Genomic DNA, 14378 nt, shown 5'->3' on the forward strand with positions numbered 1-14378 from the left:
CCGGGGGAGCACTCTCAAGTACTCCCTCGAGTGAATCCAAAAAGGGTGGGTACTCTGAGCTGCTGTTTGGTGCGTAAGCGCAAACAACAGTCAGGACCCGTCCCCCCACCCGAAGGCGGAGGGAAGCTACCCTCTCGTCCACCGGGTTGAACTCCAACATGCAGGCTCTGAGCCGGGGGGCAACAAGAATTGCCACCCCAGCCCGTCGCCTCTCACTGCTGGCAACGCCAGAGTGGAAGAGAGTCCATCCCCTCTCGAGAGAACTGGTTCCAGAGCCCTTGCTGTGCGTCGAGGTGAGTCCGACTATATCCAACCGGAACTTCTCTACCTCGCGCACTAGCTCAGGCTCCTTCCCCCCCAGCGAGGTGACGTTCCACGTCCCAAGAGCTAGCTTCTGTAGCCGAGGATCGGACCGCCAAGTGCCCTGCCTTCGGCTACCGCCCAGCTCACATTGCACCCGACCTCTATATACCGGTACTGCAAGTTCAAATTGCTACAATCACATAAAAGCTGTAGGATCAAAAGAAAATGCAAAAGTAAAATGCTGCAACCCCCAAAATACCTGCTCAGTGGCCTTGTGGTTAGAGTGTCCGCCCTGAGATCGGTAGGTCGTGAGTTCAAATCCCGGCCGAGTCATACCAAAGACTATAAAAATGGGACCCATAATCTCCCTGCTTGGCACTCAGCATCAAGGGTTGGAATTGGGGGTTAAATCACCAAAATGATTCCCGAGCGCGGCCACCGCTGCTGCTCGCTTCTCCCCTCACCTCCCAGGGAGTGGAACAAGGGGATTGGTCAAACGCAGAGAGTAATTTCACCACACCTAGTGTGTGTGACTATCAGTGGTACTTTAATTTTAATTTTTAAGACATACATGAGAGAAATGCTGCAAGGTTACAAAACATAACGGAAGTGATCCAGGCTAACATGGGTGTCATCTCTCCCTGATGGTATCCTGGCTCCCTTCTGTTTTGTTTCATGAACTTGCAGCATTTCTCTCATGTGTGTGTTTTAGGGGTTTGTGTGTTGTTTTAAGCATTTACAGCATTGGTGTCAAACTTGGCAACATGTCATACAGGTTTTTTCAAGCCCGTGAGATGAGTAGAAAGGTGAGCTGAAATTTTTGAATAAAAGAAACTGCTGTTCTAAATGTGTCCACAGTATGTCGCAATAGCAAATCTGTGTATTGCCTGCTGCACGGCGTGCATGACTTCAGAGGGGGAAAAGCAATGTGTTGTGTTAAGATAGAGACAACACTTTTGTGTTTGAAAACTACGTAATTGCGCTGCTTATTTGTGATAGTATACAAAATGTTGTTGGTAATGTAACCTGTGACATTTCTACCCAAATAAATGCTTTTGATAATCTGTACATTTCATGTTGTATTTATGACTGGGGACACATTTTTTGGGGGAACATAAGTATGCTGAAATAATATGTATCCCTTCTAACATCATGTGTGATGAATAAATGAGTCCAAATTCACAAGTTTTGTTGTGTACAGAATAAGCCATTAGTTGAGCAATTTAGTAAATCACAATAATAAAGTCCTCTAATTTGGTATTGATATTCCATCCATCCATTTTCTACCGCTTATTCCCTTCGGGGTCGCTGGATTATTATTCATATTTCATCTTCTGATATATTAAAAATTAACACCAATGGGAGCACTTTAAAACTCTTGTTTCGGCCTTTCCAAGCTTTCCCAGGTTCTAAACCAAGGGCCGTGGGCTAAGCCAGGACAGGTGGTGCACTTTCATACGCACTTCCGACTCCAACTTAAGTCTCTCAAAATATAGCTTTATTTGCAAAAAGGTCTTCTTTCCAACAGTCCATCCAAGGTGAACAAAAACATGTTTAACTGCATACAAAGCTATAAACAAAAAACTAGGCTCAGGTGTTGCGTAAGAAGTGGTCAAAAACAGTTTTCACAGCCAATCTTTCAACCCGACAACCCAATCAATTTCACCTGTGCGTCCCTATATGCTCTCGTTACAGGTGCTGTAAATGACGCTTTCTAATCCAATGAATTAAGGTGCAATACATCAAAACATATTTTCATGGCAATTCAAAAACAAATAATTTAAATTAATAATATATGCAGTACTAGAGAAATACAAACAACACAAAAATGGCTACCACAGCCACAAGGAGAAAAACTAAAGTACAGCAGCACAGCAGGCCCAAGTATACATCAAACACCACCACAATGACCAACACCAAAGTGCAGTAGCGCAGTAGGCCCAAGCATTCATCAAGCAACAAATAATTAATTTAACTTAATAATATATGCAGGACTACAGTAATATAAATCAAACACAAATGGCTACCACAACTCTGATGAACAGTATCACATCATTTATGCAAAAAGTATAAATAACGACAAATGAAGATTGAAATATAACCTCCTCCTGCCTCCCTTTTTTTCCCTCCATCTGGCCCCTGCGCTAAAATGAGTTTGACACCCCTGATTTAAAGCACTTTTCTTTTGATATTCTTTTTTGATCATGCAACATTTATATGATTGCGCAATTTTCTACCCTCTGGGGCCATTCAATTGTACTTATCTTCAAAACCAAACAGGACATAAAAGTCCTTAAAGTCCCACTTAAGAACTTTTAGTTTTGGTTGATTTTGGCAGCGCCAGTGGACCACAGCGGTAGAGTTTTGCCTGAAGGAAGACCACATTTCCCATGAGGACTAGTGCATAGCATCGCAAATAGTTAGAAATTACTGTCATGTACATACAAACTGACACGATAACACCACAATGTTTCACCACAATGTTTCAGTATGACTTCCACAGTAGGACATTTTTTCATTTGGCCATCGAAAATTACTGACTGGTCCAGCAGGAACAGAGCAAAGGCAGTATCGGTCTGAAATCCCTTCTCGTCTTTGAGGTCACGCCAGCAAGTGAAAGCCATCTCTTTATCTTGTCTTGTCAGAAAAAACTTTTTGTTTTGTTTGTGGTTTTGCAGCTTCTACCTATATAGCAGTAATTGCATATTCACGTTCGTATCGACTTTTAACGAATGGGGACTTGCCGTAAAGCAAGTCAACACATTGGTATCTCTGAGCAATCAATCGATCACAACTGGACTGTTTGGTTTGTCTTAGAAGACGTGTCACCGCTCATTCGAGTGGGCTTCATTAGTTCGTGCTCATAGACTAGACAATTACCTGGATGAATGACAACATTCATAGACAACACATTTGTGATTTTTTGTGTTACAGGCTTCCAGCCACCTTCCTCAAAGTTGCTTGGTGCCAGTGAAAGCGATACAGATCCCATGACAGAGGTGTCATTCAACTATCCATCCATCCATCTGTGACCTAGGTGAGGATAGGGACGTAGATCGACCGATAAATTGAGAGCTTTGCCTTCCGGCTCAGCTCCTTCTTCACCACGACGGACCAATACGGTGTCCGCAATACTGCAGACGGCGCAGCAATCCGCCTGTCAATCTCACGATACACTATTCCCTCACCCGTGAACAAGACCCTGAGGTACTTGAACTCCACCACTCGGGGCAGGATCTCCTCCCTAACCTGGAGATGGCTCCCCACCCTTTTACGGACGAGAACCATGGACTTGGACGTGCTGATTTTCATCCCAGTTGCTTTACATATAGCTGCGAACCGATCCAGTAAGAGCTGAAGATCCTGGTCAGATGAAGCCAGCAGGACCACATCATCTGAAAAAAGCAGAGACCTAATCCTGCAGCCACCAAACCGGTGCCCTCAACACCCAGACTGTGCACAGAATTGATGGCGGTCCAATACCCTATGCTCTCTAAGCACTCTCCACAGGACACTCCCCAAGGACACGGTTGAATGCCTTGTCCAAGTCCACAAAACACATGTAGACTGGTCGGGCAAACTCCCATGCACCCTCAAGGATCCTACCGAGAGTATAGAGTTGGTCCATAGTTCCACAACCAGGATGAAAACCACATTGCTCCTCCTGAATTCAAGGTTCCACTATCCAGTGTAGCCTCCTCTGCAGTACAGCTGACTCGTCCTTACCAGGACGGCTCAGGAGTGTGATCCCACGATAGTTGGAACACATCATCCGGTCCACTTTTTAAATAGAGAAACCCCAGTCTGCCAATCCAGAGGCACCGCCCCCGATGTCCACGCAATGCTGCAGAGTCCTGTCAATCACGACAGCCCCACAGCATTCAGAGTCTTAAGCCACTTCGGGCGGATTTCATCTTAACTACCTCGGCAACCTCAGCCCCATAAGTAGGAGACGCCACCGCAGAGTCCCCAGACACTACTTCCTCATTGGAAGACATGTAGATGGGACTAAAGAGGTCTTCAAAGTATTCCTTCCACCAATCCACAACATACCCAGTCGACGTCAGCAGCACACCGGTTTGACTATACATGGTGATGACAGTGCACTGCTTCCCCCTCCTGAGGCGGCGGATGGAGGTCCAGAATCGGTTTGAAGTCATTCAGAAGTCGTTCTCTATGGCTTCTCTAAACTCCACCCATGTCCGAGTTTTAGCCTCTGCAACAGCCAAAGACGCATACCGCTTGGCCTGGCTGTACCTATCCGCTGCCTCTGGAGTTCCATGAGCCAAAAGGACCCAATAGGACTCCTTTTCAGCTTGACGCCATCCCTCACCGTTAGTGTCCACCAGAGGGTTCTGGGATTACCGCCACAGCAGGCACCGACCAACTCGCGGCCACAGCTCTGATTGGCTGTCTCAACAATAGAGGCACGGAACATGGTCCACTTGGTCGCAATATCCAGTGCCTCCCTTGTAACAAGTTCAAAGTTCTACCGTAGGTGGGAATTGAAACTCTCCCTGACCGAAGACTGCCAGACGTTCCCAGCATACCCTCACTATGTGTTTGGGCCTGCCAGGTCTGTCCGGCATCCTCCCCCACCATCAAAGCCAACTCACCACTAGGTGGTGATCGGTTGAAAGCTCTGCCCCTCTCTTCACCAAGTGTCCAAAACATGAGACCACAAATCCGATGATACAACCATAAAGTCGATCATCGAACTACGGCCTAGGGTGTCCTGGTGCCAAGTGCACATATGGACACCCTTATGTTAGAACATATTGTTTGTTATGGACAATCTCAGACGAGCACAAAAGTCCAATGACAAAACACCACTCTGGTTCAGATCAAGGCAGCCATTTCTCCCAATCACGCCTCTCCAGGTTTCAGTGCCGTTGCCAATATGAGCGTTGAAGTCACCCAGTAGAAAAAGGGAATCCCCTGAGGGGGCACTCTCGAGTACTCCCTCGAGAGAATCCAAAAAGGGTGGGAACTCAGAGCTGTCAGGACCCGTCCCCACACTCGAAGGCGGAGGGAAGCTACCCTCTCATCTACTGGGTTGAACTCCAACGTGCAGGCTTTGAGCCAGGGGGAAACAAGAATTGTCACCCCAACCCATCGCCTCACTGCGTGCAACGCCAGAGTGGAATAGAGTTCCAGGGCCCTTGCTGTGTGTTGAAGTGAGTCCGACTATGTCTAGCCGGAACTTATCCACCTCGCGCACCAGCTCAGGCTCCTTCTCCCCCAGCAAGGTGACGTTCCACATCCCAAGAGCTAGCTTATGTAGCCAAAGATTGGACCGCCAAGTGCCCTGCCTTCGGCTGCTGCCCAGCTCACATTGCACCCGACCTCTATGGCCCCTCCTATGAGTGGTGAGCCCATTGGAGGTAGGACCCATGTTGCCTCTTCGGACTTTGCCTGGCCGGACCCCATGGGGACAGGTCCAGCCAACAGGCGCTTGCCATCTTGCCCCACCTGCGGGCCTGGCTCCAAGGGGGGCCCCGGTGGCCCGCGTCCGGGGCGAGGGAAATCTGAGTCCTTGTTTTTTCATTTCCATAAAAGTTTTTGAGCTGCTCTTTGTCTGATCCCTCACCTCGGATCTGTTTGTCTTGGGAGACCCTATCAGGGGGCATAGATGCCCCCGGACAACATAACTCCTAAGATCATTGGGACAGGCAAAATCCTCTACCACGATAAGGTGGCAGCTAAGAAATGAGCTCCTATTCCTTCTGCATTTCACAGCAATTACTAATACATATGTTCACTTCCTGGTAATGATAGAAGAAAACAATAAAGATGTGTACAATAATAATGTCACTAATATTAATAAAAAACAGGCATTCATGAACAGATCTTTTGGACATTACTGCAGGTGTGCTGTGTACTATACCCATCAAAATTTAAAAACGTGAAAATCTAACAAAGAGACTGACCTGCTGGATGTGCTGCAGTTTCAGCGCACGCTTGTAGACGGACGAGTGAGGAACGTTGTAGCGTTTGGCATTCTCCAACGCGAGCGTTATGTCAGAGTCCACGTGCTCGACGCTCTCGTACTCGTTGTTCTTCATCTTGTTCCTGTGGGGTAATTACGGGGCGCTCACATTTGGGAAGGAGGCCACAGAAATGCTGTACTGCACGGTGAGCGTGTGATGTGATTACAAAGAAGGGGTAGAAAACTAAAAGGAACACTGTTGATGAATCCATGATGAAGTACATGACTTGACATTCTTTTTTTATTACTGGATGTTTTGATACTATTATTCTAGTACTTTTGGTACCTGGATCTAGCAATGTATTTTTTCATCCTTAAAACAAGATTGGACAAAGAATGGTCATCTTATATTTGAGGTTTACAAATCTTACCAATAATTTTTACCTAAGCAAGCTTTTCTTCCTGTCACTCACACACATAATAGTGACCTGGAGAGACACAGCAAGGACACAGACTACGTTTACACTGTGGTATAAAGTGGCCCAAATGAGATTTTTTGTAAATCTGATCTTTTATAGCTGACTGTTTACACTGCAAGTAAAATGTGATATTTATCAGACTCCAGTGTAAAAGCGAAAAAGTTTTTAGCAAGAGCAGCTGTTGTTATGCTACTTTTAAAATCCTCAAACAACTACTCAGCAGAGCTGACATTGGGGTGTCCCGATCCAATATTGATTAATGTTAGATATTGGTCCGATATCAGCAAAAAATTAAAAAAAATCCTATTATATCGGCTTAAAAGAATTCCTGTAACGTGTTTCCTTGTGCAAAGCTGGACAGCTAGTTAACATCTACAGTGCATCCGTAAAGTATTCACAGCCCTTCAATTTTTCCAAATTTTGTTATGTTACAGAAAAATGGAATAGATGTTTTTTTTTAATTTTTTGTCCTCAAAATTCTACACACAACACAACATAAAGACAATGTAAACAAGATTTTTTGAGATTTTTGCAAATTTATAAAAATAAACTAAGAAATCACATGTACGAAAGTATTCATGGTTCAAGGTTCAAGGTGACTTTATTTGTACCCAAAGCTAGATTTGTTTTGCAGTGTAAAATAAAGCAGAATGATATCTGCATATGTATTGAAATAAACAAAAGTATTAACACAAAAAAAAAAATCACAATATGAAAAACATGAAAAAGTACTCAACAGGCTGCCGAGAACCAGGACCAGGAAAAGAAGAAAGAAAAAGTCACATAACAATAAAAAGAGATGTTCTGCATCTTGGGACCCTAAGTGTCATGACCGGGCAGCTCTGTTACCACCTGTCTGCTTTGTGTTGCAGTGCCTGGTTTTCGGGCTAAGGGACAGAGCCACCTTCGTGCACACCTGATACCTATTTCCTTTCTGACTACTTTAGCTCTCCAGTCCATTCACTCGTTCCTTTGGCTCTGCCCCAGCGCAGCCGTGTAGTGTTTACTTGTTCTTCTCAGCAACTTTTGTGTGCGTCTATAGTTGTTCCTTATTGAGTGCGCTTTTTGTTATTATTCTTATTTGTTTCGTCTCTGCATTTGGGGTCGTATTCCGGCAACGGCTGATCGTGACAAACCAACTGGCCAACATGGACCCCACAGAAAGGGAACGTCTTTACTAAAAGCTTCATTATCACGACCAGCTGCTGCATGAGTTGACAGCCGTCTTCCAAACGCTGTCTGTTAATGTTGGCACTTTCAAATAACGCATTGGTCGTCAGGGATCATCCTGCCTTCCCCAGTGGCTATTTTTCCCACACCTTGAGAGCCCAATATTCCTCACCCCGCCCCTTTCACTGGTGAGTCTGGCTCTTGCCAGTAGTTCCTCCACCAGTGCTTGTTGGTATTCTATCAACACCCTGGTTGCATTTATTGACTCGGAGGCAGACGATTGCTTCATGAACTCGAACTTTGTGGACATACATAAAATCGCTAAAGTTAAACTTTGTTCTCCTAAAGCAGTCCGGTCTCTTTAAATTGGCGTTTACTGGTGAGGGTGACGCATCAAACTGAGACTTTGGCGTTACAGCTATTGGGTAACGACCATGAGGCAATACGTTTCTTTATTCTTCCATGTCAGCAGACACCCATTGTTTTAGGTCTCCCATGGCTTTACTTCAGTATTAATTAGGGCAGAACTACCATTTTGAATTGGAGCACTCTTCGTCACGCTAATTGTTTGTGTTCCATTGTTCCCACAAAGTCCATGCAAAGCCATGTAAAAGAGACTATTAACCTGTCAAGGGTACCTGCCAAATATCACCATCTTAAACAGGTATTTAGTAAAGACCAGGCTGAGTACCTTCCCAAACGTCATCCTTATGACTGTTCCATCAAACTCCTCCCGGGGGGATCGTTACCTGTGGCAAGACTCTATAATGCGCCAGGTCTGGAACAGTCTGCATTAAGTGACTATATTTCCTCATCTCTTGCGGCAGGTCTCATTCGCCCTTCGTCCTCTCCATTGGGGGATGTTTTCTATATTCATTGAAAAAAGACAAGTCCCTGCGGCCGTGTATTCACTATCGTGGTCTTAACGACATAACTGTGAAGAATTGCTATCCTTTGCCACTTATGGATTCGACATTTGCTTCTTTATAAGCTGTTTATCAGCAGCTGTTTTCACTAAATTACAGAGGTGTGGACTCGAGTCACATGACTTGGACTCGAGTCAGACTCGAGTCATGAATTTGATGACTTTAGACTCGACTTGACGAAATGTAAAAAGACTTGCAACTCGACTTAGACTTTAACATCAATGACTTGTGACTTCACTTGGACTTGAGCCTTTTGAATTGACATGACTTGACATGACTTGCTACTTTCCCCAAAACCCAAAGATGAAAAAGTTATTCGGGAGCGCTCCGTATTTTTCATTGTGTACTTGTCTATCAGCGTTGCGTGTGTCAGCTGGTGTGGTCTTAGTACAACAGCCAATCAAATTAGATCTACTTTGTTTTCATCACACAGCATTCATCCAATCAAATTGCAGGACAACCAACGAAGAAGACATGTCCAAACCACACGCCAGTGAACAAAAAATGATACCTAAAATAATTTTGTTTGGGTATAAAAATTACGAGGTGGTCAACACAAAACGGTTTGCAGTATGCAACACATGCGGTTCGAAAATTACTGATGGAGAGGCAACAACTTCCAACTTCGTCCGGCATTTGAAGTTGCACAAAGAACGGTAAGTTTTGAATGTAAGATAACGTTTATTGGCTAAGTAACGTGACTTTTATTTGCTGTGTAGTTAAATCAGTGAGGCTGTAAACTCACTGCTAACGTTATAAGGTTATTGCAAACACGGGAATCTGTTGCAGTTCACTACCTTATTCATACTTTTTGTTCAGTGATTTTTTTTCAAGCAGGGTTACGTTAGTCAACATATCACACGTAACGTTAGACGGCGGTCAGCAGCACCGCGTATTTTAGCCACCTAAAAAAAGACAAAAATAGTAAAATAAAGGTCAGTTAAAATGTATACTATATTATGAATATGTGTACCGTTTTAGCTAGCTTTCTGACATACTGTTGGTTGTTTACCTCAGTGGTCCCCAACCACCGGGGCGCGGCCCGGTACTGGTCCGTGGATCGATTGGTATCAGGCCGCACAAGAAATATTTTTTTTTTCTTTTCTTTTTTTAATTAAATCAACATAAAAAACACAAGATACACTTACAAGTAGTGCACCAACCCAAAACAACTCTCTCCCCCCTTTTGTTCTGGGCATTGAACATGAAGACTCTTCCTTCACTGTTCCGAGTGGCCATGAGAGTCTTGGCAGTGCCTGCCTCCAGTGCTCCAGTGGAGCGAGTTTTCAGCCATGGTGGCATCATACTACGCCCCCATTGTGCACAAATGACTGACAGACTCTTGGCTAATTTGGTCTTTTGCAAATGCAATGCAGCATAGGGCCCTGACATATAAAAAGTACAACTTTTTTGTTATGTTCACGTATATGTCATGTTTTTTCAATGTTAACACTTTTGTACAAATAAGTACATTTGCACTTTATTTTTCAATGTGTTTGTTCTGTAAAGGAATGAGTTAATGTTTAAAATGACTGGTTAATAGTGCTATTATAAAGTGCAATGTTAGCACAATTTTCTTTCCTGCAATTTAAAATGCACTTGTTTTAATAAATAAATACAGCGTTTGAAAAGCATACACAATCTGTGTTAATATATTAGTCTGTGGTTAAAAGGACTTGAAAGGACTCGAAACTCAAAATGCAGGACTTAGGACTTGACTTGAGACTTTCCAGTCTTGACTCGGGGCTTGCCTGTCTTGACTCGGGACTTGACTCAGACTTGAGGGCAAAGACTTGAGACTTACTTGTGACTTGCAAAACAATGACTTGGTCCCACCTCTGCTAAATTAGACATGCAATGCCTATCACCTGGTGAGAATTAAGGAGATGGATGAGTGAAAGACCAATTTTAACAACCCTATGGGGCATTTTGAATAATTTGTCATGCCTTTTGGCCTCACAATGCGCCCGCAGTTTTAATAAGCGATGTCCTAAGGGACATGATCAAATAATTCTGTTCTGTGAACCTTGATGACATTCTTATCTTTTCTAGAGAGCTCCATGAACATGTCCGCCCGATCCTTCTCATCCTACAGCGGTTATTGGAGAATCGGCAATATGCAAAAATTGAGAAGTGCAAATGTAATTCACCATCGGTGTCGTTTCTGGGGTTCATCGTGGAGAAGGGCCATCTCAAACCCGAACCTGCCAAACATTCAGGCAGTGGTCGAGTGGCCATCTCCGTCATCAAGGAAGCACTTGCAAAGGTTCTTGGGTTTTGCCAACTTCTATCGGCGATTTATCCGCAATTTTAGCAGCAAATCTGAACCTTTGACAAGGCTCACTTACACTAAGATAACTTTCAGGTGAACCCAAGAAGCCGAGACCGCCTTTTCTTTGCCAAAAAAAATGTTTAGTACAGCACCCATACTTAGGCACGTTGATCCTGCTTTACAATTTTTTGTCGAGGTTGATGCATCGGATACAGGAGTTGGAGCAGTTCTGTCTCAGCAATACCTGGTCATCCAGAGGCTCCATCCTTGTGCATTCTTCTCGCGTCGCCTCACAGTGGCTGACAGAAACTATGATGTGGGGAACAGAGAGCTGCTGGCCACCGATCATAAGAACTTGACATACATGATGACTGCACAAAGACTTAACTCTCGCAAGGCACGTTGGTCTCTTTTTCTCACATGCTTCAATTTCTCCATTACTTACAGACCCAGCGACAGCAACACCAAGCTCGATGCGCTCTCCAGAATCTATGGTCCTGCCACTGAGGAGACCACTGCGGAGACCATCATACCTGTGGCTCGAGTGATAGAAGCACTCCAATGGGAGGTGGAGAGAAGGGTGTCCGATGCCACCACCAAGACCAATGTCCCCAACAACGTTCCTGCAAGCAAGCTGTCCGTCCCAAATAAACTGAGGTCTGAAGTCCTGCAGTGGGGACACGCATCTAAAGTGTCTTGTTATCCTGGCGTAAAGCGCAATTTGTTCTTGATCTCAGAGATTCTGGTGGCCAGTGATGGGATGAGATGTAAAGTACTTTTTATCAATGCCTCCTCCTTCTGGGCCACACGCAAGACCTCTCATCGTCCTCCAGTCGGTCCTCCATCCACTACCCATTCCGTCACGACCATGGTCCCACATTGCATTGGAGTTCATTACAGGACTTCAAGTTTCCCGGGTCAACTCTGTCATTCTTAATGTGGTCGACCAATTTTCAAAGATAGCACATTTTATTCCACGGTTTTAACTACCTACAACCCTAGAGACTGCTCAACTACTGGTAAAGCATGTTTTCTGCATCCATGGTATCCTTCTGGACCTAGTCTCTGACAGGGGACCCCAACTCGCATCCCAAGTATGGAAGGATTTTTGCAAGGCATTGAGGGCCACTTAGAGTCTTTCGTTAGGGTATAGTCCCCAGACCAACGGCCAGGCGGAGCAGGCTAACCAGGACTTGGAGTCAGCACTCCGCTGCATATGCCACTGACACCCTTCGTCCTGGTCCTCCCATCCTCCCTTGGGTGGAGTACGCTCATAATTACCTCACCTCTTTGGCCACAGGTATGTCTCCTTTTAAAGTCACCTACAGTAAACAGCAGCTTATTTCTCCTTCCCACAGGACGCAAGAGCAACTTTGTCCCAGAAGGCTACCCAGAACTGTAGGCTGGCGGATCGCCGCAGGATACCAGCCCCCACTTATCAACCTGGACAAGAGGTCTGATTGTCGTTTCGGGACTTACCGGCTGGCTCTTCTAGGAAGCTTTCTCCCAGGTTTGTGGGGACCTTCAAGATCACCAGGATCATGAGTTCCACGGCGGTTAAACCCTAGCTGCCTTCATCCAATAAGCGACATCCTGTGGTTGACATTTCCAACCTCAAACCGGTTAACCCCAGTCCGCTGTGCCCTTCTTCAACGCCTTCTCCTCTTCCACACATGATTGATGGTCACCCAGATTACACGGAGAAGGCCATTTTAGACTCCAAAAGGCAGGGCAGGGGAGTTAGTTCAGCGTCTGGTTGACTGTGAAGGGAACAGACTTGATGAACGCTCATGAGTCTCCAGCTCTTGTATCCTCAATCCATCCCTTATGTGTGACTTCCACTCTCTCCATCCCGAAAAGACAGGCAGGCTGCCAGGGGTCGCCTTATAGTGGAAGAGAGGTACTGTTATGATCTGGCAGCTCTGTTGCAACCTGTCTGCTTTGTTTTGCAGTGCCTGGTTTTTGGGCTACAGAGCGGAGCCACCTTAAACCTATTTCCTTCCTGACTACTTAAGGTCTCCAGTCCATTCACTTGGCGCCAGTTGATTCCTGATGCTTCACCTTTCCAGTCGTGTTCATCTCCTCTGCTCTGGCTCCATTCACGCTCCTTGTTCCTGTAGCTCTGCTCCGACGTTGCAGTGTAGTGTTTCCTTGTTTCTGTCCACATCTTTTTGTAAGCAACTTTCGTTTCTCCACAGCTTTTTTTGTGCGTCCTTAGTTGTTTATTTCTCAGTCTTTATTGGGGGCGCTTTTTGTAATTTTTCTTATTAATTTTGTATCTGCGGCGAAGGCCGGTTGTGACACTAAGCCTCTGACCAGACGGGAGGAGCTAGAACTCACCATAAAGAGGGTGAGAGATTTCTGCTGTAATTGAGCTGGCAATCCGCTTTACCTGCCTGGTGTATAGGTACAAATTATGTCCAATCAACAGAACTTACCACGGATGGACTCCAATTAAGCTGTAGGAAGGATGATCACTTAAAACAGGAAGCACCTCATCTCACTTTTGAGCTTCATGGTGAAGGCTGTGAATACTTATGTACATATGATTTTTTAGATTTGTTTTATTTTGAATAGATTTGCAAAAATCTCTACAAAATAACTTTCATATTGTCATGGGGTATTGTGTGTAGACTTTTTAAGATAAAAATAAATTATTTTATTTTGGAATAAGGCTGGAACATAAAATGTGGAAAAAATTAAGTACTGTGAATACTTTCCAAATGCACTGTAAAATCCAAATAAGTACGTCAACCTCGCTGTGACGTCACAAAGTCACAACCCTACTGGCAGAGTCATCCAATACTGCGTGCAAACTCACGCCAAAATGCATGAACATTATGATTTGTTGCTTTGACATTGTTTACACTGGTATCCAACATTGTAACTTTTATCATTCAGAAAAGACAAAAATCATCATAGGTCCCCTTTAAAGACAGCATAAGTCTATTCCAGACAGTTAATAATAAATAGGTTAGTATTTTTCCTAGCTACCATTGTTTTCTGTTTGAGTAATTTTACTTGATCTAACATTCTGCATTACAAAATAATAAAAGTATGTATGATTTTTTTCTGACATCAGTAGTAGTATAGGTCCTCATCTAGAAAGGGAGGCCGCAGGAGATTGAGGGGGGTCAGAATAATTTATGACCAGGAAGTGGGTGTGGCCTAAATGTGCCACACATTGGGGGTAGGAATAGGTGAATTCAAATCGGAAGTAAGTCATCTTTTTCGTAGTCCATGCATCAGAATGATCTTGGGACCTCTATAGGCAGAAGTTAAAACTTCCACATTACGTT

The 14378-nt window shown here is 44.6% G+C and overlaps 1 protein-coding gene across 2 annotated transcripts in view; it reads right to left on the minus strand.

The window, feature by feature from the left end:
- LOC133578236 (protein polybromo-1-like) overlaps nucleotides 1-14378 on the minus strand; it is a 79869-nt gene that overhangs the window by 30119 nt on the left and 35372 nt on the right. For both annotated transcript variants that reach the window (XM_061932490.2, XM_061932491.2), the window contains exon 12: nucleotides 6234-6375. In XM_061932490.2, coding sequence (XP_061788474.2) covers nucleotides 6234-6375 — 142 coding nt within the window. The remainder of the gene's footprint in view (nucleotides 1-6233; nucleotides 6376-14378) is intronic.

The sequence above is a fragment of the Nerophis lumbriciformis genome, linkage group LG38 (assembly GCF_033978685.3).
Source record: "Nerophis lumbriciformis linkage group LG38, RoL_Nlum_v2.1, whole genome shotgun sequence".
NCBI classification, from domain to species: domain Eukaryota; kingdom Metazoa; phylum Chordata; class Actinopteri; order Syngnathiformes; family Syngnathidae; genus Nerophis; species Nerophis lumbriciformis.